This window comes from Hermetia illucens, chromosome 1 (genome assembly GCF_905115235.1).
Source record: "Hermetia illucens chromosome 1, iHerIll2.2.curated.20191125, whole genome shotgun sequence".
NCBI lineage: Eukaryota > Metazoa > Arthropoda > Insecta > Diptera > Stratiomyidae > Hermetia > Hermetia illucens.
The window spans coordinates 107496376-107522540 of NC_051849.1; the positions used below are offsets into that span (position 1 = coordinate 107496376).

The following is a 26165-nucleotide window of genomic DNA, read 5'->3' on the forward strand; positions in this document are numbered from 1 at the left end:
GCTTTGGTCGCTGCATGGCTATCTGTCAGAATAGCAATGTTCTGCCCCTAGTAGTTCCTTTGGAGATTACAGGAGGCACATCTGTCTATGGGGCATATTTCCGCCTGGAATATGCTAGTGTGATTACCCATTGGCCTCAAGTACATTTCCCTTGGACCAATGACCCTAGCACCAACTTCCTTTGCCGTGAGGGATCCGTCAGTGTATCAGGTAATCAGTTGCTGGTATTTCACAGCTACGCTCTGCCAGTTTGCCTCGTTACTCCAACGTGTTTCAAACTTTTTATCGAAATGAAACCTTGTTGTTATGTTATCCTTTGGTATTAGTAAATCGGGATGTCGCCTAGAAAGAATATCAATCTTCCTTTGATTTAGGCAGCATCCTGAAGATTGCCCTCCTTGTCTGCATCTGTATATGCAGATGGAGAGGGGTTAATCCCAGAAGAACCTCCAGGGATACCGTTCGGTATGTCCTCATTCCCCCACTAATCCACTCTCAAGCCAGTTTTTGGAGTTTGTGTGACTCCCTGGCTTGTGTGCTCAGTTCAGTTCTTTGTGCCCAGATTACTGCTCCATAGGTAATCATTGGCCTTACTATTGCAGTGTATATCCGAAGGAGTATTTTCGGGCTGCAATCCTATTTTTCTCCTACTTTGTACCTATAAGTTATCAGAGCCGTCGTAGCCTTCCGGCAAGTGTTTCCGACATGCGCCTTTCAGAGTAATTTTTGGTCTAGCGTAATTCTTAAATATTTGACCTCTGTTTCTCGTTTCACCTCCTTGTCGTGCAACCTTATGGCTCGCAAATGATCAAGTTTACGTTTCCTAGTGAATGGTACCATAGCGGTTTTAACTGGATTGATACACAGTCTCACCTTGCTGCACCAGGCACTAGTAACTCTTAGTCCAGTTTGGATTCTATCGCATAAGGTTTTCTCATACAGATTAGATGATAGTACCCCGCCCTGGGGACAACCTTGAGTAGCATTCATGACAATAGAATTTGTACCCGTCGGTACTTCTATTTGCTTACTCCCTAGCATTTTGACCATCCAGAAAGCCAGGATGTTTCCCACTCCCTTGCGGCTCAGGGCATCTTGTATCTCAATGTGCGATGTATTGTCGAATGCTTCTTCGATATCCAAAAACGCACACAGTGCTATTTCCTTTGTTTCTGTGGCATTTCATAGTACAACCATAAGCTGATGCAGAGCAGTTTCAGTTGACCGTCCTGCCCCGTAAGCGCGTTGGCACTAATGTAGGGGATTATGCTTTAGAACGTTAGTTCTAATATTGTTGTCTATGACCTTCTCCATCGTTTTGAGTACGAACAATGTTTAGGATGAAAAGGATCTCTTTTATTAGCTTTTAAAATAAAGACCACTTTTGCCCGGCTCCATGCCCTTAGTATATATCTCAGGACTCCGCTGACCCTCACCACCCTCAAAAGAGGCTCTAAGTTGATTTCTAGGCCTCTTTGGATTAGTGCTGGGAAGATGTTATCTACTCTGGGTGATTTCAGTGGTTTAAAAGTTTCCACTGACCACCTTACCCTAGCTTCTGGCCATACCTTTTTTGCTAGTATCCAATTCTCCTTTCTTCCGCTTTTATTCATTGTTGGGGTGTCAGGCAGAATATTGTCGCCTTCCGCCGTGGGGTAGGATCCCGCGCAATGAGTTTTAAGAAGCATGTATACTTTATCCTCCTCACTTTCGGTAAATGTCTCGTCTTCCTTCCTCAAACAGACAGAAGATATTGCCCCGTCTTTGGCTACAGCTTTGTAAAGGTTGTTTGATTCTGTAATTTGTTTAATCCCTTCATAGAATTCCCCGAAACTGTTCCGTTTTGCTTCCCTGATCGCGTATCTATACGCAGTCAGTGCATTTTTGTACCTCGACCAATCCCTGGTTTGTTTTGCGCGGTTTTCGTACCTCTGTTCTCATTTTGGCTAGGCTCCTGTTCCACCAGGGTATATCCCTTGATGACCTAACTGTCTTAGCCGGACAGCTGGGCCCATATGTGTCAATGACGAGTGTGTTGAGTTTTTCCACCTCCTTTTCTAGTTCCAGTTCGCTCCTAATGTCGCCGTCTCCTTGAAGGTGAGCTATGTTGCTGCTCAGGTGCGTTGCTGCTCAGGTGCGTTCCCATGGGATTCCTTATTATTCTTGGTATTTCGGAATTGCCCTCAATATCGAATCTAATTATTCTGTGATCAGACATAGAGGGCTCTTCCGACACCCTCCAATTGCTGACCAGCTCTTGCATCAGAGTAGTAGTAGTAGTTATATCTAGTACGTCTTGTCTAGTGCTGATCACAAATGTTGGAGTGTTCTCTATATTATAAATTTCTAACTTATTGCTAAGAATAAATTCAAGAAGGTACTCACCTCTTCGATTGGCGTCGCTGTTTCCCTCGACTTCGTGATGGGCGTTGGCGTCGCAGCCGAGGAGAAGTGGTAACGCCTCCTTCTCACAGTACTTTACTAGTTTATCGACTCGCTCTGGTTGAACCCGGATGTCGTCTCCTGGGAAGTAGCCCGATGTCGCGACTGCTTCTCGAGTGCTCGTCCCGGCTTCCGAATGAATCTTGGATAGCCACAAGGTCCCCGGTCTGGAAGAATGAATTACACAAGCTCTTGGTTTTTCACAAGAGGAGTCCCAAATTACGTGGATGCTTCCTCCTTGTAGAAAGCGAAGGAGGCACGGTACACCCAGGGCTTCCTGTACCAGCACTATTCGAATATTCTCATTGGAGCGTGCCCTTGCACTTACCGCAGATGCAGTTTTCGTATGGTGGAGGTACTGCACCCTAAGACATCTTATGTACACAAAATATCACAAAGATCTACTTACTCAGTACATACTATAATACATAACTTTGCGTAAATCGACCTACTCAAGTATTCTTATATAAAAAGTCTACAAAATATTTCATACTTGATGTGTTGAGCTCTCGGTTTCCAACTTGTTTGCTGATGTGCTTCTATCCTCCTTTAACATTATTCTCCTCTTTATAGGGTTAGATCACTGTGTCGGCTTAGTAAATAAACCTATTTTGGGATTTTGATCAGCAGGACAGTGAAGTAAATTAAAATTCAGATAAAGGATCTTCATTGTACATATGATAATCTATATAAATTATTTTTTGGTAGCAATACAAAAGAAAATGATAGCAACAGAGGTTCGGCACCGGCAAGCAATATATATAGTTAAAAAAGCCCACGGACCCTCTTCCCGCCCAACCGGACCGAGGGGCGACCAACTTAAGGATGGGCTGAAAGCAACATCCAAAGGCCCGCATCACAACGATCATGCGAAAATGTATTGCTACATTCTGATTGTCACAAACACTTCAAGCAATGACGCGGTGGCTCTACACTATAGAGACATGGATCTTAAATCGAAGACAGTACGAACCAAGACTGAAGCCCGCTAGGTCAGACTGTTACCGGACAGCACTCTTCGGACTATAGCACAGGTTGCAAGGATAACCGCTCTTTGGATCTCCATGTATAGTCCAGCCCTAAGATTGAGCTTTTGCAGCGCTTTATGTAAGTTCTGCGGGACTAATCCTGTCGCTGAAATTACCGCTGGGACTACTTCGATCTTTTGTAGTCTCCAAGTCTGCTTCATATCGTCCGTCAAGGGACCGTAGTTCCGCATTTCTGCGTGCTGTTCTTCAACAGTGTTCCGGTCCAATGGTAAGGCTAGAATGGTAAGAATTTTTGGCTCCCTACATGAGGATGGACGATTCCATAGCCTACATAACGACGAAATTCATGAGCGTTGCCATGACCATCAGGTTGTGGATAAAATCCGACTTAATAGGTTACGGCGGGCGGGTCACTTAATCCGTATGGATGAGGATGATCCACCCCGGGAAGTCTATAAGGGCCATATCTATGGTAGAAAAGAAAGACGAAGTAGACCCTACCTGAGCTGGAACGATGGCGTAGGCGAGGACGCTAGATAGCTTTTAGGGATATCGAATTGGTGAACCTCGACGCAAAACCGCGATGTTTGGAGCTCCTTATTGAGACAGCCTTAGACCGGATACCGGTTGTTGCGCCGTTGATGATGATGATAGTTTGTTCAGCTCCCAACTTGTCAACATTCATTAGATTCACTTGAATGCCAATGATCACATAAACTCTGTTTGGAAATACCGTCTTGGAATATGTATACCAACTTGTAGTGTCCACGGCTTTGCGACATGAGCGGCATTTCATTACAATAAGCATCATTCCCTCTTTCTCTCCCATTTTCACACCCGTTAGCTTCCCAATTACCCCTCTCAATTTCACAATTCTCATCCCGACATTCATTTATATATAACATCTAACATTCAAAATAATTAATTTTGCTTCTTTTCGAACAAACGTTTTCCCCTAAACTGAAGAACCCAATTTCATTTGAACCCTATAACTCTCCCCTGTTGGTCGTCTCCAATCATTCAGGATGGTCTTTTGATCATCGTCAATTACATTAAGTCATTGCAAATTCATGCTGCTATGTGTGGTACTACGTTAAAGCTAAAAAACATCGATAGCGGCTTTTATTTTACTTAATTGCATTTATTGAAAGGTCTTATATCATATCAAATTTATTTTTTCAGAAACAGTCTACCGGCAATTGAAACAGGTCCGGTCCTGCGAACAGTAAGCCACATGCTCTCTTGCATTACACAGAACAAAGCAGCAAGTAAGAAACTCGCAAAACAACTGGTTGAAGAAGTAATTAGAAGAATGAAGGATGCTGACAACAGATTCAACGAATCATTTAATAAAGTAGTTCCTTGCGGTATTTCACACGATGATCTTCACGCGGGAGAATTCAATGAGTTCGAATATAATATACTCATCAAATTGCCGAAAAAGGTGACTGTACGAAATAAAGCGGGCCTAATTCAGATAAATGTCAGCGAGTGCAAGGATGAGACTGTGTTTGGTAGCCTTTTGCAGAAACATCTGGACAAAAAAGGCTTTCTCCAAGTTACCTTCTTACAAACCTGGTTTCAGAGTCTTTTCAGTAAAATCAGCAAAAAAGATGAACCTATAATTATCAATGGATTTACTTCATCTTTTACGATCCGTAAAACTGAATCAGGACATATACTCGATACAAAATGTGAAGATGACGCTGAAATGTTTAACTTGAGTATTAAACTGATACCAGGTTTCCAATTCGGCTCGGAAATCTGTATCTCAAAAAAGGCATCACGACACACTAATTTCGAATGGTCCGCTATAGAGGAGCGGATATATTGCTCAGAGGCCATAGATAATACTCTTTTCATGCCGTTCTATCCACAACAAGAAAGCAAAATAATTAAGGAGAATAACCAACTGAAAAGCATTTTCCGCTTTATAAATAAAATGTGCAGTCGAAAGAAGATTGGTAATCTAAATTCCTATCATATGAAAACAGTATTGCTCTTGGTAAATGAACGAGAGAAACCACTTTTCTGGCGTCAATCACAAGAAGAAATCCTTTCAAAAGTAAGTAAATTATATGTGCATGTGTACTTATATAAGAGAAATATATATTATATATGGACCATTGAGCAACAAAAATGTTCCTTAAGGAGGGAAAAGCTGAAATCTAGGAGGGCTCCTAACGGAACAAAGCTTCCCTAAACTACAACACGAAGAAATCGGGTAAGTTTTCTCGGTTATAGGTATGCAGCTGATGTAAAAAGAAGAAGGAGACGGCACCGCATTTCAAATGCAGCTGCCAGAAACTTTAGACATATTTTAGATTTCCCTGGAAAGCTTCTCTTTAACGAAAAATTCCCGCACTCTGAGAGACGTCCTTAGATTCTCAGGCAAGAGGCCGCTTGAATAAGAGTTTCAGGAGATTGTACAATAATAATCGTTGGCGCAAGAATCCATATTGGATCAGGGCCTTGAAGTGTGTTAGAGCACTTCATTCAAGACCGTAACGCTACACTACAGTACACTGAGATTATTACCCTGATTTGACTCAGGTACTCATTCACAGTTGACTCGACTGGTATCCGACATTCGATCACGATACAAATCCCTCTGCCACCAGTGAGATTTGAACCGCGACCTTCCGCTACGACAGCCCAGCGCTCTTACCACTTGAGCCATCTGGACACACAAACACAAAATATCAAACAACTTAACACTTGCCATAGCTAACAGAGTAAGGAGCAGCGCAGACTAAAGGCTTAGCGGAACGCAGCGCAGCGTAGCATATATTATTCAATGAAAGCGTAAGCGCAATTGAGTGTAAAATTGGCAGATTGAAGACGTATTGCAGCGCAGAGTAATGATAATACGTTTGTATACTCAGTAGTGAAAAAGTATTCAAAATGACAAGCTTACTTTTTTAAAAGATCAATTATGTCTGCAAAAAAATATTTATTTATTTTATTTTATTTATGTTTCTTAGAAAATACTTTCCATAAAAAGTTTTTGTTAAAAAGAAGAGGACTGGTACAGGTACATGAAATTAATAAATTATCAAAAAAATGTGGGGAATTTCATCATTTGTATCCACAACTTCGAAGATACCCAGATAAATTTTATGAATATGCCACAATATCTCCTGAACGTTGATTACATACTAACAATTCTTGAAGGAGATATTAGAAAGCAAAAAACAAACTTTCGTGAACCAATTTCACCAGAACAAAGATTGATTGTAACTTTAAGGTAGGCACATTTAATTTTACATTACATAAATGCACACATAAATTGAAGTGATGATAATAATAATTATCAACCCCATCTGCAGAAAAAGCGGAATCATCAAAAGAAGCCCAAGAAGAGTGTGATGGCTGAGGCCTGTTCTGCGTGCTTCAAAATCACATTTTGGATCTCATTTCGTATACATAGTTTTTGTATTTGTGTAAATTGCTTCATAAACGGAAGTAAACTTTTCAAAAACAAAAGGTATTCACCTCTTTCCTCGCCTCGCTCTGGTACACTATCCATTTCTAATAACCTTATCTTCCAAACTAATCATCTTCTCAGTATCAATATCTCTGGTGCTCTATAGTCGCTTTCCAAACTCTGCTATTCTATTCCCAATACCATTCCCACTAAATCCAATTCCAGTTTGTTTTTTAGAGGCGACAGGCTGGTCGCTGGGTAATGCAAGTTCACTTTGCGTTCCCAAAATAGCTACATCCTCAGTTGACGTAGAGTTGTCACCAGAAGGAGCTCGTTCGGAGATATTTCCCTTTGAAGGCATTAATTGATATTTAATAAACGACATCAAGTCGCCATAGATGAATTTTGCAGCAACCGATGATCTAAATTCAGCAGAACCAGATTGTGTTTTCCATTCTTTTTTCAGGTTTTGCGTAATACAAAACCTTATTCAAATCGATTCACTGTCTGTCTGTCTGTCTCACGCACTTTTCTCTAAAACGGCTAAACCGATCCGAACGGTGGACAGATGATAACTATGAAATCCCACGCATACAGCGAGTGACATAAATTTAGGTGGAGTTTAAAGGGGGCTCCCCATACATGCAAAGGGGGGATTTAAAAAAAAATTTCACCGGAAATAGTCGTGCAGCATATCAAATGAAAGATTTCAATTTGTACTTTCTGCAACTGACATTAGTTTTGGCGTAAATTGCAAAGTGCGTGAGTAAGGAGTAAAAATGTAGGCGCTTAAAGTGAGATTCATTTTCGGAAACTAACCATCCAAAAAAGCCTAAAAAAAATCAGGAAAGTGCGCTTAGATGAAATCTAGGCCTCAAAATATGTTCTATTCCGATATCTGCTCAAATAAACTTACTAATAGTATATTACAAACTTTTAGAAATTTACTGAAACACCCCCTTAAATTCATCCTAGGACTACCAAATTTCGCACCAGCATAGAGGACCACATTTCGCATACACATGCCAAGTTTTATAGAAATCTGGCAATTAACTGTTATAGCAGTTTATACTTATAAAGTTATAGCAGTTCAAACTTAGCAATTTCGAGCGAATTTACTGTTTCCAAAGCCCTGCAAATAAGATGCTGACGTCATAATTGGCGAGAATAATTGACATTCCCGTGAAATATAATATTAAGGTCGCATTTATGAAGAATCTACTTCTCCCCAGCCCTTTTTAAGGTTTTGTATAAAACACAAATGTGAAATCTAAGCCTCGAGAGATGTCCCATTCCGATATCAACTAAAATAAACTTACTAATAGTATATTACCAACTTTTACAAATTTACTGGAAATCCCCCCTTAAGTTCATCCTTGGAGTACCGGCATAGAGTGCAGTATCGTGCATACGAATGCCAAGTTTCATGAAAAGGCAACTATTAGTGTCAAAGTTATAGCACTTCAAACTTATCAATTTCGTGCGAATTAACAGCACATCCTAAGCCATACAAATACCACGCTGACGTCATATTCAACGAGAATAATTGACATTCGAGTGAAATATTAAAATTCCATTCATGAAGAATCTATTTCTCCCCAGCCCTTTTTAAGGTTTTGTGTTTATATCTGTTGTCGGTTAAATTCTTCGCGTTCGCTAATAATACTAAACCCAGAATGTGAAGCGTATGAAGTTGACTATTCTCAATACAGGGCTTTCCATCAAATGATTTATTTAAATAACTTTCTAAAAAATAGAGATCATTGGAATTTTTAGCTATGTCACACGGAGCTACCATCCGTTCGTCGCTCCTCACATCTTCTTCTTTTTCTTCGCCATTTGGCTCTATCAAATGCCTGATCTGGGTGGAATCTCGAGTCTTTCAAATCCCCATCTAGCGTATCAAGCCACCGTTGTTTAGGTCTGCCTTTTGGTCGTTTACCATTGACTTCGATGTTCAGACCAATATTGGTAAGTGAGTTCTTGTTAGCGGGAATTAAGTAACCAAACCCTCGAAAACGCTTCTTTCGCAGTTTTTCCACGATCGATGCAACCCCATATCGCGGATGTCCTCATTCCGGATGTGATCAAAACGTGTCACGCCACTAGTCCAATGGAACATCTAAGTCCCCATTACCGAAAAACGCCGTTCATTGTCTTTTATAGTAGGCCAACACTTAGAAGTATAAGAGGGCGACAGGCGGACGACATTGCGGTAAATTTTAGATTTGATACGTTCGCTGATACATCGACCACAAAGAATACCGGTTGTGGAATGCCACTTCATTCAAATTCCGTTAAGGCGTGAAGCAATTTCATTATGGAGTTCTCCATTGGCTGATAGCATTGACCCAAGATATCGTTAGATATCGTTCTGGACAGGTCATCGCCGCTGACAGAACTGAGCGATTTAAATATCTCGAGTCAATGCTATCGGCCAATGGAGAACAGCGTTATGCTCCTCACAAGAAAAGGCAAAAAGCTACGGGTTTCCCGACTTGTTTAAAGCATGTCCGTATTGATCCTTAACACTTCACAATCCATCTTCACTTCTAATCAAATCATGACTGCCGCTTACTACGAGCGTAGAAATTCAAACCAAGCGGTGGTTCAGCAATATGCGGAGTATTAAAGAAACAGTGGATTTGAAAAAATGCCCGTTTACGCTACGCTCTTAGTTTGCGCTCAGCCTAAACCATCTACCCATTTCCAATTTTTTTCAAGGAATTCTAGAAAATTGTTTTTAAAATAACAAAAAGTATATTTTCTTAGAGCCTTAGCGATGGCGGAAGGGCTTTTGACAATCCCGAGAATGAGACATTGATTTCTTATGAATGGAATCACAGCAAAATGTGCTTGCGCCGAAGCGTCCAAATGTTCTCACCTTGGAACAAACGGCATCGAAACTTGCTTCACAAAAATGCTTGCTTACTCCAACTTACGATAGATGCAATAAGTAAGTGGTGAGCTTGGCAAAAGGCGCACTGGATTCTGGTACTGCTGTTCCGTGTTAGGATGTCGAAATCTCATCAAATTCCGTCAAATTGAAGGAGCGTTGACTGGCATAAGTATTCCTTGGATATTCGGCGAGTCTGCTTGAAAGTTATCCCCCAGAAACGACTGTCTAGTTCGCAACGGATGAGAATTCAAAGAAAGTCGCAGTGGAAGTACCACAGGGCTCGGCAGTAGGCCCTTGCTGTGGAATGTCATGCATAATGGAGTGTGTGTGTGCTTCTCGTCCCAGAGGAAGCTACGATTGTAGGCTTTGCCGGAGACCTGGTGTAGTTGTTCCAGCAAAGCAACCGGATGATGTGGAAGTTTACGTAACGGAGACGGTGAGCACAGCAAATACTTCACTCGAAAAGGTCGGGATAGGGCCTAACAGATGAGAAAATCGAAAGCGGTCTTAACAATGGACCGTAGAAAAGAAAAACACCGTGAAGGTGGAAGTTGGTAGCCATATGGCCGTCTATAAGCCAGGTATCAAGTATGTGGGGATGATAATTCACGCCAAACTGAGCTTTATTAGGGCACCTGGAGTATGCATGTCAACAGGTAGCTAATGCGATCCCAACACTTGCAAGAATGTTGGCGAGTGTCGATGGACTAAAACACTGTTGAAAATTGCTTTTAGGCGGACTGACACGATCCATTCTTATGTATGCGCCATCTGTGTGAACCACCTCAGATGTGGCTGTATTGGTTGTGGCGGGCATGATTTCAATCGTCATTTTAATGAATGAAATGAGTACGCTATACCATGCAAGTTGTATGCAGGGGCACTCAGAACGCAGCAATGCGGGAAGGTTAGGGTCGCATTATCTCTGGTAATGCAGATGGGGCGAGCGTTCGAGGGACGGTGGACGTGCAAGCTAATTTCTAACATTAGAGTATGATTTAAGCATAAAGACAGAAAAATCAACTACCACATTATTTAGTTCCTCACGAGACGCAGTGGTTCCTATAGGCAGTATCTGCACCGCTTTGGATGGATATTTCGCCGGGTTATTCTGTATGCAACGGAGGAGGAGGAAGGCTCAAAGGACGCGATGCCGATAGCAAACCCATTCCGCAAAGTAATACCTAAAAGGTGGTTCCGGGAGGGCTATGTTCCGGCCATTAACGCCGATAGGATGAAATAATCCGTCAGAATGAGAACCTTTGTTTTAATGGGGGACTCTGCTCGCCTACTTTGAATCCAGAGCCATTTGGCCAAAGCTGTAAGCTGACTCAGGGAAAATCAACAAATCTCATTAACGTATCAGAGGTATTTCAGGAAATTGTCAAGGTCCACTGTCCTACGGAAAAGGCAGCATGAAAAATGTAACCGATAACAGGTGGGAGTAGTGTCGGAGACAGAATTTTACCTGGATACGTTAAATTTTTCGTCACCATATGTCCACCCGAATACATAATAATTACTAGTCTCTGGGGAAATGTTCCTCCTGCGCAGAACACTACAGATACATTCTCTCTTAATGTTGTCAAAAACCTTCTCGAAATCTATGAACATCAGGTGAAACAAAATTGTTGCTACGTGCCAATGAAAGTTTCCGATAAGGAAGAAAAAAGTTCATTCTATGAGCGACTACACGTAGTTCAGGAGAGGCTGCCCAATGCCAGGGCTTTGATTACAGCTTCGCCGAGCATATGATGAGAATATATAAATATGATATATTAGTGAGCGTAACAACAATACTGAAGGGTTTGTTGATTTGTGCAAATTTCACCGCCATTTTCGCTGGCCAGCAACGAACACCTAATTTGATCACCAATTAGCAGCAGATTTAGCAGTTGTCTTTTGAATCATCATCATCAACGGCGCAACAACCGGTATCCGGTCTAGGCCTGCCTTAATAAGGAACTCCAGACATCCCGCTTTTGCGCCGAGGTCCTACCAATTCGATATCCCTAAAAGCTGTCTGGCGTTGTGGCCTACGCCATCGCTCCATCTTAGGCAGGGTCTGCCTCGTCTTCTTTTTCTACCATAGATATTGCCCATTATAGACTTTCCGGGCTAGGATCAGCCTCATCCATACGGATTAAGTGACCTGCGCACCGTAACCTATTGAGCCGGATTTTATCCACAACAGGACGGTCATGGTATCGCTCATAGATTTCGTCATTGTGTAGGCTACGGAATTGTCCATCCTCATGTAGGGGACCAAAAATTCTTCAGAGGATTCTTCTCTCGAACGTGGCCAAGAGTTCGCAATTTTTCTTGCTAAGAACTCAAGTTTCCGACGAATACATGAGAGCTGGCAAGATCATAGTCTTGTAGAGTAGGAGCATTGACCCTATGGTGAGACGTTTCGAGCGGAATAGTTTTTGTATGTAATGATAATAGTGGAGATAAGAGATCAAGTCGATCCCTTGAGTGGCCGATAACGACCTAGAGGGCAGAGCTATCCCAAAAAAACTAAACAATTTGGCAAAATTTGACCGTGAAGGTCCGCCCACGAAGATTGCAGCTCTATCAAAGCTCTCGGTCGACACGTTCTTGCACGCCTCTGTGCTAGCCAGGTTCGGGAATGTGGGGGGGTCCTTTGAGCGCTTTGATCCCTCACGCTTCATTACTAAAAATAACGTGTCTTTACCGGTGCGTGGGTCCGCACCGGATTTTAAAATCGAATTTTACGTAAGAATTCGCGACGGCCTATCGAATAAAACCAGAACGCGAGCTAAATTGGAAAATAAAAAAAAACGGCTCGACCGCGCGCGTGGAGCCGTTTGTCTCCGGACCCGAGTGCCGCGATCAAGTATTGGAAAATCTACGACGGATCACCTTCCCGATTGCCGTCCCTTCCTCATAAATTTTCTCATCTGAGTGCAGAACTTCCACACACAGTGTTTTCCAAGAAGAGACAACAATCGAGTTGCTCCCCGTCGCAGAATATTAAATAAAAGAACAAGCAAAAAGGGAACGCGAGAATTCAATCTTCCTCGTCTGGAGTCAGAGAACAAAGTGAAGATGAATCATTGAGGACGGAATGGCACAGCATATAGCCGACTACCTCCGTATTCCATCAAGGATCCATCTCACCCGTCACTTCCTCCCTACGAAGAAGAAAGAATATTTAATTTTCTTCAAAATTCCGAAACGAAGAGATAGTCGTTTCACATAAAGGTAGGGAAGGACACTCCTCAGAAGCTCGGACGGCAATACCTTTCAGCATATAGCCGCAAAGGCCCGTAGATCCAGAGACTTCTGGGAGGCAATCACCTACGAGACGTTAAGTCTCAAGACAAACACAACAAACGACTAGCTCTTATGGTATTCTACCAAGGATAGGGCAGGAAACTCTACGTTACAAGGTGGGAAAGGAAATTGAGGCTTAGGAACACTTGCTTCCGGGGAAAAAGGCGTGAAACCTAAACTAGAAATCTGAAGACAAGTGTACGTGGAGCCTAGCCGGGAACAATATTGAGAATCTATTGATTCTCTATCCGACACCACCAAACGAAGTTGTGAGCCGGAATAGGCTATCTTCCACATGATTCAGGAAACCTGTAAATAATAAATTATGCCTGAATCCAGGAAATGTTGGGCCCCACGTTGGGCGCCATTTGTAATGATAAGTATGGAGATAAGAGATCAAGTCGATCCCTTGAGTGGCCGATAACGACCTAGAGGGCAGATCTATCCCAAAAAAACTAAACAATTTGGCAAAATTTGACCGTGAAGGTCCGCCCACGAAGATTGCAGCTCTATCAAAGCTCTCGGTCGACACGTTCTTGCACGCCTCTGTGCTAGCCAGGCTCGGGAATGTGGGGGGGTCCTTTGAGCGCTTTGATCCCTCACGCTTCATTACTAAAAATAACGTGTCGGATTTTAAAATCGAATTTTACGTAAGAATTCGCGACGGCCTATCGAATAAAACCAGAACGCGAGCTAAATTGGAAAATAAAAAAAAAACGGCTCGACCGCGCGCGTGGAGCCGTTTGTCTCCGGACCCGAGTGCCGCGATCAAGTATTGGAAAATCTACGACGGATCACCTTCCCGATTGCCGTCCCTTCCGCCTCAGATCTTGAACGAGGCGCGGCCGGTGAGGTTCCCACCCTTCCTCGACATCCTCCGGCCAGTTATTCTATTAGAGGATGTCCCTTGTGTAAGAATCCTCTTAGTTCCTCCTTACTCCCGCGGGATTCTTACACAAGGGACATCCTCTAATAGAATAACTGGCCGGAGGATGTCGAGGAAGGGTGGGAACCTCACCGGCCGCGCCTCGTTCAAGATCTGAGGCGGAAGGGACGGCAATCGGGAAGGTGATCCGTCGTAGATTTTCCAATACTTGATCGCGGCACTCGGGTCCGAAACTGAAATAAGCTCTGTTGGCTGACAACAACCGTGCGCGGATTTCATCATCGTAGCTGTTATCGGTTGTGATTTTCGACCCTAGATAGGAGAAATTTTCAACGGTCTCAAAGTTGTATTCCCCTATCCTTATTCTTCTTCGTGTTTGACCAGTGCGGTTTGATGTTGTTGGTTGGTTGGTTTTCGGTGCTGACGTTGCCACCATATATTTTGTCTTGCCTTCATTGATGTGCAGCCCAAGATCTCGCGTTGCCTGCTCGGCCTGGATGAAGGCAATTTATACGTCTCAGGTGGTTCTTCCGATATCGTCAGCATGGGTCAGTAGTAGGGTTGACTTAATGAGGATCGTACCTCTAGCATTTACCTCAGCATCACGGATCACTTTCTCGAGGGCCAGGTTAAAGAGGACGCATGATAGCGCATCCCCTTGTCTTAGACCGTTGTTGATGTTGAAAGAGTTGAGAGTGATCCTGCTGCTTTTATCTTGCCTCGCACATTGGTCAGGGTCAGCCTAGTCAGTCTTATTAATTTCGTCGGGATACCGAATTCTCTCATGGCCGTGTACAGTTTTACCCTGGCTATACTATCATAGGCGGCTTTAAAGTTGATGAATAGATGGTGCAACTGTTGCCCATATTCCAACAGTTTTTCCATCGCTTGCCGAAGAGAGAAAATCTAATCTGTTGCTGATTTGCCTAGAGTGAAGCCTCTTTGGTATGGGCCAATGATATTCTGGGCGTATGGGGCTATCCGGCCTAGCAAGATAGCGGAGAATATCTTATAGATGGTACTCAGCAACGTGATACCTCTATAATTGCTGCGCTGTGTGATATCTCTCTTTGTATGTATGAGACAGATAATGCCTCGTTGCCAATCGTCAGGAATTGATTCGCTGTCCCATACCTTCAGCATCAGTTGATGAACCGCTTGGTGCAACTGGTCGCTTCCATATTTAACCAATCTGGCTGTAATTCCGTCGGCTCCTGGCGACTTATGATTTTTTAGCCGATGAATTGCACGGACCGTTTCTCCTAAACTTGGTGGTGGCAGTATTTGCCCGTCGTCTTCAGTTGGCGGGACCTCCAACTCGCTGATATTCTGGTTGTTCAGTAACTCATCAAAGTGCTCAATACATCGCTCCAATATGCCCATTCTTTCGGAAATGAGATTTCCCTCTTTGTCTCGGCAGGATGAGCATCGAGGTGTATAAGGCTTCACCCTGCTGACTTGTTGGTAACACTTCCACGCCTGGTGCGGTTGCTCCCTGTATTTTTCTAGTTCGCCGACTTGTTGGTTCTCCTAGGTTTCCTTTTTCAGTGTGATATCGCTTCTCCGCTCGACGGAGTTCGTGATAAGTCTCTGCGCATGCCCGCGTTCTTTGAGAATGCAACATTACTCGGTATGCGGCATTCTTCCGTTCCGTTGCTAGCTTACATTCATCGTCAAACCAGCTGTTCCGATTCCTTTTGCGGCTGAGGCCAAGTATGTTTGTGGCCGTATCAATGATAACATTCTTCAAGGTGGTTGTGAAGATCATTTATTGATGCTTCATCTCCAGGTCCTCTGTTGACTGCGGTTATTGTGGCATCCACCTCCCTCTTATAGGTGTCGCGGAGGGCTGTGTTGTGGATGGCTTCAGTGTCAACTCTCACCTAATTGTCAGAGGGGATTCCAGGGGGTGTTGTTATTCGAGCTCGAAGCACCATGCCAACGAGATAGTGATCCGAGTTTATATGGGCCTCCTATATGTTCTGACATTCTGTTCTAAAGTCTCTTCTTCTCTACATATTTCCATTCAATGCTGCTATTATGGAGGATAGCAACATCACTAACATACGCGGAGTGACCCGTCTTGGCAACTAAGAGCATGCCAAGCTTTTATGCGGTATATGGCGATCAGTTTGATCTTGCTGGTCCCAATACATGCTGTATTCAGTACTGCCTTGCGGCTCGTATCTGTAAACCGGACATGTTCCCCTGATCAGCCCGTGTTTGTGTGCAACGTTTTGATGGACGACCATGGAGCGTTTTTCCTGTTGGTGTATTGCACCGGTGCCATAATAGTGCAGCCAAAAATACGATAGTCCGGCGTCTCTAACACCAAATCATACATTCTGTACTGGTCGCAGTTCACCTGGTTTTCATTTTAAGACATTTATAAGCCCAAGTGGTGACCATGCCGTCCTGAATATAATAATAATGGTTGGTGCAAAAACCCATATTGGATCAGAGCCTTGAAGTGTGTTAGAGCACTTCATTCAAGACCGTAATGCTACACTACAGTATACTGTAGGAGGTAATCTGGTCAGCTTTGCGCTCGCCCGAAATTATTACGCTGATTTAACTCACTCACAGCTGAGTCGACCGGTATCCGACCTCACTGCCTCCAGCGAGATTCGAACCGCGACCTTCCGTTCGACAGCCTTGTGCACTAACCACGCAGCTATCCGGACGCCGTCCTAAATGGCACACATAAATCCTTCTGTCTCAACAAAAATCTCTCTAGTACACAGCCATCTGCTCGACAAACGGCGGCAAACGCATTTCACGCACATATTTACCGTGCATTGCCTTGCATTCATCTATTCAAGTCAGCCCACAATCTGCCCAAAATATTACTGTCAAAATAAGCGCATAGCGAGTCGACTTGGCGGCGATGTTGTGCCGCCCTTGCTTCTGATGTCACGAGGCAGGTTCATCCGTTCCACGAAACAATTTCGATTGTGCATTCGGAATTTGTACCTAGTAGTTCGTATCCGCCGCTGGACCTCTTCCAGTTCACGGAAGTACTCCCACGTGCATAAGTCAGTCAAGAGATAGCGTACATATTCATATTATTAGTTCACCACCCCAGATATGGGTATGACTAATCCGAATTACTTCCGAATATCATGGCTGAACATATCTACCATTCTAACAAACTTCTGAGATGGTCATCAGTACCCGCGTATAACTTGATGTCATCTAAGTGCATAAAGTATTTCAGCTCGCACTTAGTTCTTAGAAATATGTCCTAAGTTGCAGAAAAATGCCCTCTCCCCTTGGAAGATGCCTCTCCGTACACGGATTTGCTCTGAGGTGTTAGTACGCGCAGATAACTGCAGTGACAAGGTGGTATGCCACCCCAAAAACTTTATTAGTTTCTTTTCACACTCTTTTAAATTCGTCCCAAAGCTCAACGGAGACTTCCTCCGGATGATGAAAAAGAGTGCTTCGGCGAGCAATAAAACTGTTGCCTGCAATGCGGTGTGGTCTGGTTGACGCCGCCACCTCTGCCCCCATAAACTCTGGATCACCAGTTTCCGCGATGACCTCAAGTCGAACACACTCCCTGATAATGGCCGGGATTGTGTCGTTGCAAGTAATAAAGCGGTATTGGTCTGCAATCTGTTGCGCCATCACGTGCGCTTATTGTTGAAAGCACTCGACGAATCTCTCGTGCAACAAGGAACGGGAAGATGTTGTACATACCTACCGTCCCGGACTTTAAATTTCTCCTTCTCCTCATTTTATGGGTTTCCATTTTATACCTAACTGCTAGGTGCGGTGATAGCTTTCTTAGTGAGTAATCTGCAAGACTACAAATTTCCTGCACTTTCTCCACCCACCCCCTGAGACGCTGCGGTGGCGTATAGCCTTTTAGATGGTGACTAGCGAGTGGCGCCATTTTGTATTGAGTTTCAGGGGGTATGGGGCACCCCATACATGCGAAAGGGGAGTAAAATTTTTTTTCACAGAATATAGTCATGTGGGGTATTAAATAAAAGGGCTCGATTAGTATTGATCTTATTTATGATGTTAGGTGAAAAATAGGTCAGTGAGGGCTCAAAAGTGAAACAGGTCTTTTTTTCTCAAAACTTATCCAACCGCAAAATCTGAAAAAAATCACAAGTGATGCATTTATTCGAAATCTAGGCCTCAAAATACATCCTGTTCCGATACCTATGTGTTGGTGATGTTGGAAATTTAGCCGAAATCCTCCTAAGGTTCATCCTAGAAGCGCATAGGCGATAATATAGGAGATAATTCTGGGAAGTTTGAACGCAATCTAACCATTACTAACAAAGTTATTGAAGGTCAAATTATTGCATTTCATGTAAATTTATTGCACTCTACGACGTGTATGACGTCATCATCATATCTATAAAGTGAACTTATATGAATGGCGGGGCTCACTTTTTTTAGCTTCTTTTAGTTATGTGAATGTCAATATCAATTACTGCAGACAGGAACATGTATGTATATATATATGCTAATGAAATTTGCGGGTGGTGCTCAATAAAATGGACGTGTGTGTATATATGAATCCTTTCGTGCATAGAGTAAAATAGGAGGGTGTGAACGTGCGTTGGATCAATTTTAACACACAATATTTTGTCTTTAATAAGTATGTACATATCTATATTTTGTTTGGCAATATATGAGGGCATGTTTTTCATTCTTAGCTATGTACGAATGGAAAAACGTATATAGAGAGTTGCTCACATAAGATGAACACAAAACGTTTTATACTTGAAGCATCTAGCTTCCGGTTTCCCGACTTGTTTATACTTCTTTTCCATTTTATTTTATTTGTTTCCTTACTTTTTACTTATCTTTTTTTGAATTTATTATTTCTTGTCTCTGCATAAATTCTTTTGTTGCCTTTACGTGATTTTTTTTAATTATAATGATATGAATCGGAGATAATTCGTTCTAATTTGAGGATACCCTCTCCCTTCCTCTTCTCTAGCCCACAAGACTCGGAGTAATTTCAGGAGCACCCTCCAATATAATGACCTTAGGACGCTCATGCAGGATGGAACTCCGAAGACTTCGCCAAATGAACCGCTGAGGCAGGACGCCGTTGTTTCTATTCACACTTTTAGCTCGCGTTTACTTCCGTTAGATACGCGCGATATCCCGATGTTCGTGTGTTTTTCAGGTTTCAGTTCAAACTCACGCATCGGTGTAAGGTCAGTGGATAAGTGGGGCATTGAGAAAGGGCAGCAACTCCATTTCGAGTTATGGTTATGGAATCCACAATACCAGAATCACCAACGAATGCGTCGACCTTGTACATTTCGACGAACCGATAGCGATCGCAGGTAGATGTGATTGACGTCCCTACGCCTCAGGCAACTGTTTGTGGCTACCATATATTACCTTTAATGACTACAATTGCATACAGTATGTTTGACAACGAAGGTTTGAAAGTCTATACATAACTGCTCTGGTGCGGCTTTATAAATTGCTAAAACTTCGGACCTAATGCTCCGATCTTTAAAAAAATTGCTGAATTTAATAATGTCCTTAAAATATGCATTTTTCCCACAATGACTGTTGCTTGTCAGGTCAACTGATCGTTAAAGTTTCCAAAAGCACCTGTATCTTAATCATTCAATTTCCTACCGACCATTCATACCAAACTCTTCATCTATGTCCGAAGTAAACAGCCAGGTGGTCATAAGATTTAAGGCGGAAGTAAACCAAGAAAGTTTAGAAAAATAATTATTAAGTAAGTGGTAAAACGAACGACGCGTGAATGGAGGAGGGAAGTAAAGTTCCTGTTTTCCTATTGCGAATCTGAAATTCTTTCTCGTAGATATAATCAATCTAGAACACATGTTTTGCATTTTAGCCCCCGGTGTAATCCGTGGCGCTTTTATGCTTCATAAGTAATTATGTAAAGTGCCGACCGCGTATTTGCCAAGCCTTAAGAAAAAGTCTCAAACATAAGCGTGTGGACAGTGTGTTTGGGTGGTTGCTGGCGCTTGTCGACGATCTGGCGCGTCCACATACTTGCCAAGCATCAACAAATAGTTATACCGCAAACGTGTGGACAGCGTGTTTTGCTTGGCTTGTGTCCGTTCGCTAGCACTTGCCGTCGATCCGATGGAGTGTCGGTTTTTTGCGCGTACTGGCTTTAAAGATGAAACCGATGTTTTTTCCATAGTATACTTGCAAAATATAGTAAATAATACGATGCTGTCCTCTATGCCGGTGGAAAATTTAGTACTCCTAGGATGAACTTAAGGGGGGTTTTTATTCAATTTCTAAAAGTTGGTAATATACTATTCGGAAGTTTATTTGAGCAGATATTGGCATGGAACATCTTTCGAGACTAAGATTTCACATAAGTGTTTTACACAAAACTTTAAAAAGGGCTGGGGAGAAGTAGATTCTTCATAAATGCGAATTTAATATTCCGCACGAATGTCAATTATTCTCGTTAATTATGATGTCAGCATCTTATTCGCATGGCTTTAGAAGCAGTAAATTCGCGAGAAACTTTAAAAATGAATATGTGCATGTACGAGTACTTTTACCAAGCTCCCTATAGAGAGATTTTGCGGTTGTGTATTTGCACTTTAAAATGAGGAGTATCGAGTTGGGTGCTTTATTTGCTAGTTGGATTCCTGTCTTTATTTCGTCAATTTCATTTCCGTTCTTTGGTAGCTAACTTACTTCCTAAGTATGTATCACCATTTTCAAAATATCTTGGCGAATACAGTACATGTAATATTCTGTCATTTTATTCTGGTTTGTACCATAACTTTGTTTTGTCTTCCAATTTCTTTTCTGCCATATCGAGGCCAGCAGCGCACCGGGATAAGATCGGGGCGAAATGTTAATATATGTAATTAGTGTGTGCTATCTGGTCGACTCAAATAGAAACGCCCATTTTTAAGGTTTTGTGTCAAACAAAAACTTATTAGAATTATCACACCCGATTTATTCGGAAACGGTTGGACCGATTGTCAAAATTGGTGAGAGCATGTGATCTATTGTTCCCTTTACATGCAGTAAGTGGTGCCATTTTATATTAAGTTTAAGGGGGGGCTCCCCATACATGTGAATGGAGGGTGCACAATTTTTTTTCCACAGTGTTCGATTAGTACTTTTCGAAACTGATCCCATATTGCATATCGGGTGAAACGTAAGGCAGTGAGGGCTCAAAATATAACCCACAAACAGTGTAACAGGTCCCGTTCTCACAACCTATCCAACCGAAAAATCTGAAAAAAAAAACACGGTGGTGTGTCTAAATGAAATCTAGGTCTGAAAATATACCCAGTTTCGATATCTGCACAAATTAAGTTAATAATAGTATATCCGCATATTTTAGAAATTTTGCCGGAAACCCTCTTACGTTCATGTTAGAACTACAAACTGGCACTTGCATAAGGGATAACATAAGGAGTAACTTTGGCAAGTTTGAAGGAAATCCAACTATTATTAGCAAAGTTATAGAGGGTGACACTGTTATATTTTGTGTGAAGTTCCTGCATTCTAAAATGCGTATGAGGTAACTAGTACAAGCTCCAGCGTAACTTTGACTTTTTACGTTTAAATTATCCAAAAGGTTAGCTGAAATATGACTAATATAATGACGAAATTTGATTGAATTCCAGTTAATCTTTATTATTGAAAAAAAGCCTCAAAATGCTAGGTGAAAAACTTTCTAATATGATTGCCCTCTTAATTCATCGTCGAACAAATCGGTTTGATTTTGCGTCTCAAATACTTTTTCGTGTTCAGCGACATTTAAATTGCACCTTGGATTTACTCCAACCGTCGTTGATGGATTCATCTAAAAACCACTGCTCATGTGAATTTATTTCCTTTGCCAGTGGTGATATATACGCCTGTGCAGTGAGTTCATTCGATATGAAATTGATTGAAGGTTGGCTTATTCCATGAGTTGTTAATATACGACATCCATAGGTAGGCTGGTTGGCTCTTCGAAACGCGGGGACGTGAAGTACGCTATTCGCCCATTGCTTTTGGATCAGTGCTTCGATGATTTGGTTAGAAGTCTGGCCATACGGCGATGCCTGAAGCTTTTTGTGAATGCCATAATGTTGTCCCCAACCTCATTAGTGACTTTGATGTTAAAATTTCCACGCTATGTTTCACACAATCGTTTTAGTTTGTCATCAAGCATAAATGCGGCTCCAGACTTCCACTACCGGTTTCCGTAAATTTTTCCATTCTTGAAGAATGTGTTTCATTTCCTGAATTAATCAGTTTTTTTCGCACCTGTCGTCATTACTCTTTAGTCAATCCAATTCATGGCCTAATATTTAGTTAGTTTTGAGAGTTTTGTGCACCAGTAAATCGGTTTACTCTTTATGTATCTGTCATACTGCCTCTCAGCGGCTAGCAAACAGTCCATCAGGCCATTATAAAGCTTACTGGCATCTAGAGAAGTTCTTCGGTGTTGTGGAGATATCATATTAAGGAAAACTAAACGATTAGGATAAGATGTACAGGGAAGATTTTTTTTTGAAGAAGAGAGAACAAGTAGTAGTAGTCACAATTGTAGTATTCCACATCACGGAAGCATATTCGAGAATATTACGGACAAAAGAGTTAAAAAGGATGACAGGGAATGGATATTCATGAACTATATACCAAATAGTGCTTATGAACAAAGGACAAATATTCTGACACTCAACTAAGGATGTTAACATAACGAAGGTTAAAACGAAGCTTGCTATCAAATTCACCCCGAGATTATTAAGGTAATAAGCAGGTGTTGGAGGAGAATCTTTCAACGAATAACATAGCATATAACATTTGCCCACATTCAGTACTAACGTATTCGGAGCGCACCATAGAAATAGAGTGTCGAGATTTGAGTCAAAGCACCCTTGTAGGGGAATCAACGGCAAAGAATAAATATAGATCGTCAGCATATACTAGACAGGTACAAGTTAATAAGGAAGGAAGGATAGAGCACCGGGGGTGTTCGTGGATCTCGAACTCTGTCAGAAGTGGCGGACGCAGCACACAAGCGGACAAACGCGGCCATCAGATAGTGATCCCTTTCAGTCAGCGCCTCTTTTTTATGCACATCCAGAAGGCCCAACTGACCATAAAGCGGGCTCTGTCCTCCTACAATGTTCCACCAATGACGAGGCAGTAGAAGCTGCACAAATCCATCATTACCGTTACGGTCGGCGTGTTTGCCCATCATATGTCCGAACGGAATCTTGTCAGAGTTCATTTTGGCATTCAAATCACTCATCCGATCACAATGTCACCTTTGTCCAAAAGAGTCCAAAACGATACAAGAGACAGCCTTCTACGTACTTCTCGAGAATCTTGGAGATCGAGGAGAGGATAGATGTTAGGTGATAGTTTTCGAGCATTGTAGCATTATCTTTTTTGTGTAAAGGGATCATACGAGCCTCCTTCCACCTGTCTGGAAAGATAGCTTCAGTGAAACTCGTATTACAAATGATAGCAAAGGGAAGGGAGATGTATGTGTACATTTTTTAAGGTTTTGTGTCAAACAATAGCTATATACGAGTTGAAAACCGTTCATAGGAGATCTTCACATAAGATACGGTATCCCCGCTTGTTTAAGAAAAGATTTGATAAACTATCGGGACCACACTGCCATTGATATCACTACTGTCAATAAGAAATTCGACAATGGAAGGATTTAGAAGAGGAATGGTGATGACTGTGGAAAGATCATCAACGTTGGAAAGGGAATGGGACGAAAGACTAGAAGAATGGTTTGAAGAAAAATTGTCTTTAAGATGCTCACATGCAGATTTTTCTTTCTTATTCATTTTGTATTCATGCTCATATACATTTTTGTATGGTTAATAAATTTTATATTATAAGAAATCATCTTTATTTTTATTTTGTCAACTTTTTTTAATTTGTTGAAATACCCTTTCTACTAAGAGAACACTTCACTTAAGAGAACAAAGTTTCTCTTCCCAATGGTGTCCGATTAAGAGGAGTTCCACTGTATCTACATACAAAATACACCAGAAGTTTTCATATCTGAAATGCGAGGTTCCCATTCCCGACTTGTCTGACACGACTCACGACATCCATGTTTGAGACATTTGAAATTATATGTATATCCCTAATAAATGCCTTGAGCTTTAATTTTTAACTTCTTTAAATGTCGTAGATTCTTTCCACCTTGGCCAAGTGTTTTGAACAACGGAAACTACAGAATTATTGGCATCCAGAAGTCAACATGCTCAAAAAGTTCTCAGTAAATCAAATTGATACAATGCGTTCTCAATTGCAGTCGATAATAGACCAATTTGAAAAAGTGCGGGATTCCACAGACTTGTATAATTTGTTTTGTAAGTATTCCTTGCAAGATTGTTAGCGAAAGTTTACCATAACCTGTAATTAAATTATATTTCAGTAACTGAAACGGAGAAAGAGCAATGGATAACGGAAGGATTAAACAACATCGAAAGGAACGTTTCCTTCCCCTTAATAATTATAGCCTTGCTGCTTATTGTAAAATTATTGTTCCACATGTGCTAAGGATCTTCGGTTAGATTCTAAGAATTTTATTCTTTTGCCAACTGAGGCCAGGAGGTAATGGAATGTAGCCAAATACGAGTATTTATTTGCATATCTGGCAAACGTAAATTCGTTTAAATTTTATTGGTTTTTTATACATTTTATAAAGACACTAATTAGGTCATTAGCTTACGATAATTCATGCTCTTATTTCTATATATACTACCTACTATGGCAATACATTATAGAATTTTCTTTCCGACTTGCGGCTAAAATTAGAAACATTTACATTAGTTTATATATGAATACATTGTACACCACAGCTGCCGTCAAAATATAACACACAGCATAACTAAAATAGGTAATACTGAACACACAATTATTGACATATTAAGTACAACGAAAAACAAATGTAAATCTTAAGAAAAATTTGGTACTTCCTTTGATAATCCTCCGCCATCGAATAACCAAATTTTTTTATTGGTTTAGTACTTACTATATTCCATTTTTCTAATATAACTTTGCACAATTTGTTCTTATTTGAAGTTTTAATTTTGCTCATTGATTGCTCCGAGTGGGGTTGGTATATTTTAATAGATACAATACAACTTCTTTTAGGGATCTGAGTACGTTGCAATGCAATAAATCCATTCTTCTCCAGGGAGGTCCCTATTTTTATGAGCTGGTTTTCAAATTGTTTTTTTTTTTTTAAATATTTCAATATAGAGTTTTATCCATAACACCATTTATAAACTCAAGGTTTCCTACTCCACTAAGAACCATCATCACATTTCACCGTCGATTTAAAAGCCGGGACTATAATAGTCATATAATGTCAAAATTTTAACAAACGGAAATTAGAGATCTGTCAAAACTCATTCTCGCCCATAATCGCATTGACTCGTTTGAATACTTGACATTTCGAGTGGATGTTTCGAACATCTCCCTTCTCACCTGCTTACACCACTTCCCAAAAACAAATTTCGAATGACATTTTCTATGATATCCGTTTGACATTTCCTATGCTGAATTCGGTTGCTACCGAATTTTCTATGTTTAACGGAAGCTTAACGAAAATTTCGGAGGGAAACATTTCATGACGTACGTCCAATATAGACAATCACATTCAATTGTTATTGAGAGGTTTCAAGTATTTGCCGCATATGCTTATTATAGTTCCCACTTAAATTATTTTCCCACACACATCTCTTTTATATGAACCAAAAGCTCCTATTTGAAAAGACAATGGTCTTACCAGTCAGGATGGCTCAAGTGGTTAGAGCGCTACGCTGTCGTACCGGAAGGTTGCGGTACCAATCTCACTGGTGGCAGAGGGGTTTGATATCGTGACTGGATGTCGCATACCAGTCGTATTAGCTGTGAATGAGTACCTGGGTCAAATCAGGGTAATAATCCCGGGCGGTGTTCTTTAGTGCACCGTTACGGTCTTGAATGAAGTGCTCTAACCCATTTTAAGGCCCTGATTCAGTTGGATTGTTGCGCCAACGATTATTATTAGTGCTCATGAGACTTGAGTTTTACAGAAGAAAAATTGAGATTCCTTAATCATCCGAAAAATTATTGGCCTTATACAGGAGGATTCACGACTCCATAACCGTAGACTGATGCTTGGATAAAATAGGCTGGGTTGGGCCTGTCAGCTAACGCGTGTGGGCAAGGATAATCTTGCCGGCAAAATTTATATGGGCAACACCGAATTAA

At 41.5% G+C, this 26165-nt stretch overlaps 1 protein-coding gene across 1 annotated transcript in view; it reads left to right on the plus strand.

Annotated features, from left to right (window-relative positions):
* LOC119646422 overlaps positions 1-24659 on the plus strand; it is a 145329-nt gene extending 120670 nt beyond the window's left edge. The window contains exons 5-7 of the mRNA XM_038046867.1: positions 4614-5496; positions 24094-24274; positions 24340-24659. Coding sequence (XP_037902795.1) covers positions 4614-5496; positions 24094-24274; positions 24340-24464 — 1189 coding nt within the window. The 3' untranslated portion in view covers positions 24465-24659. The remainder of the gene's footprint in view (positions 1-4613; positions 5497-24093; positions 24275-24339) is intronic.
* The last annotated feature ends 1506 nt before the right edge of the window (positions 24660-26165 follow it).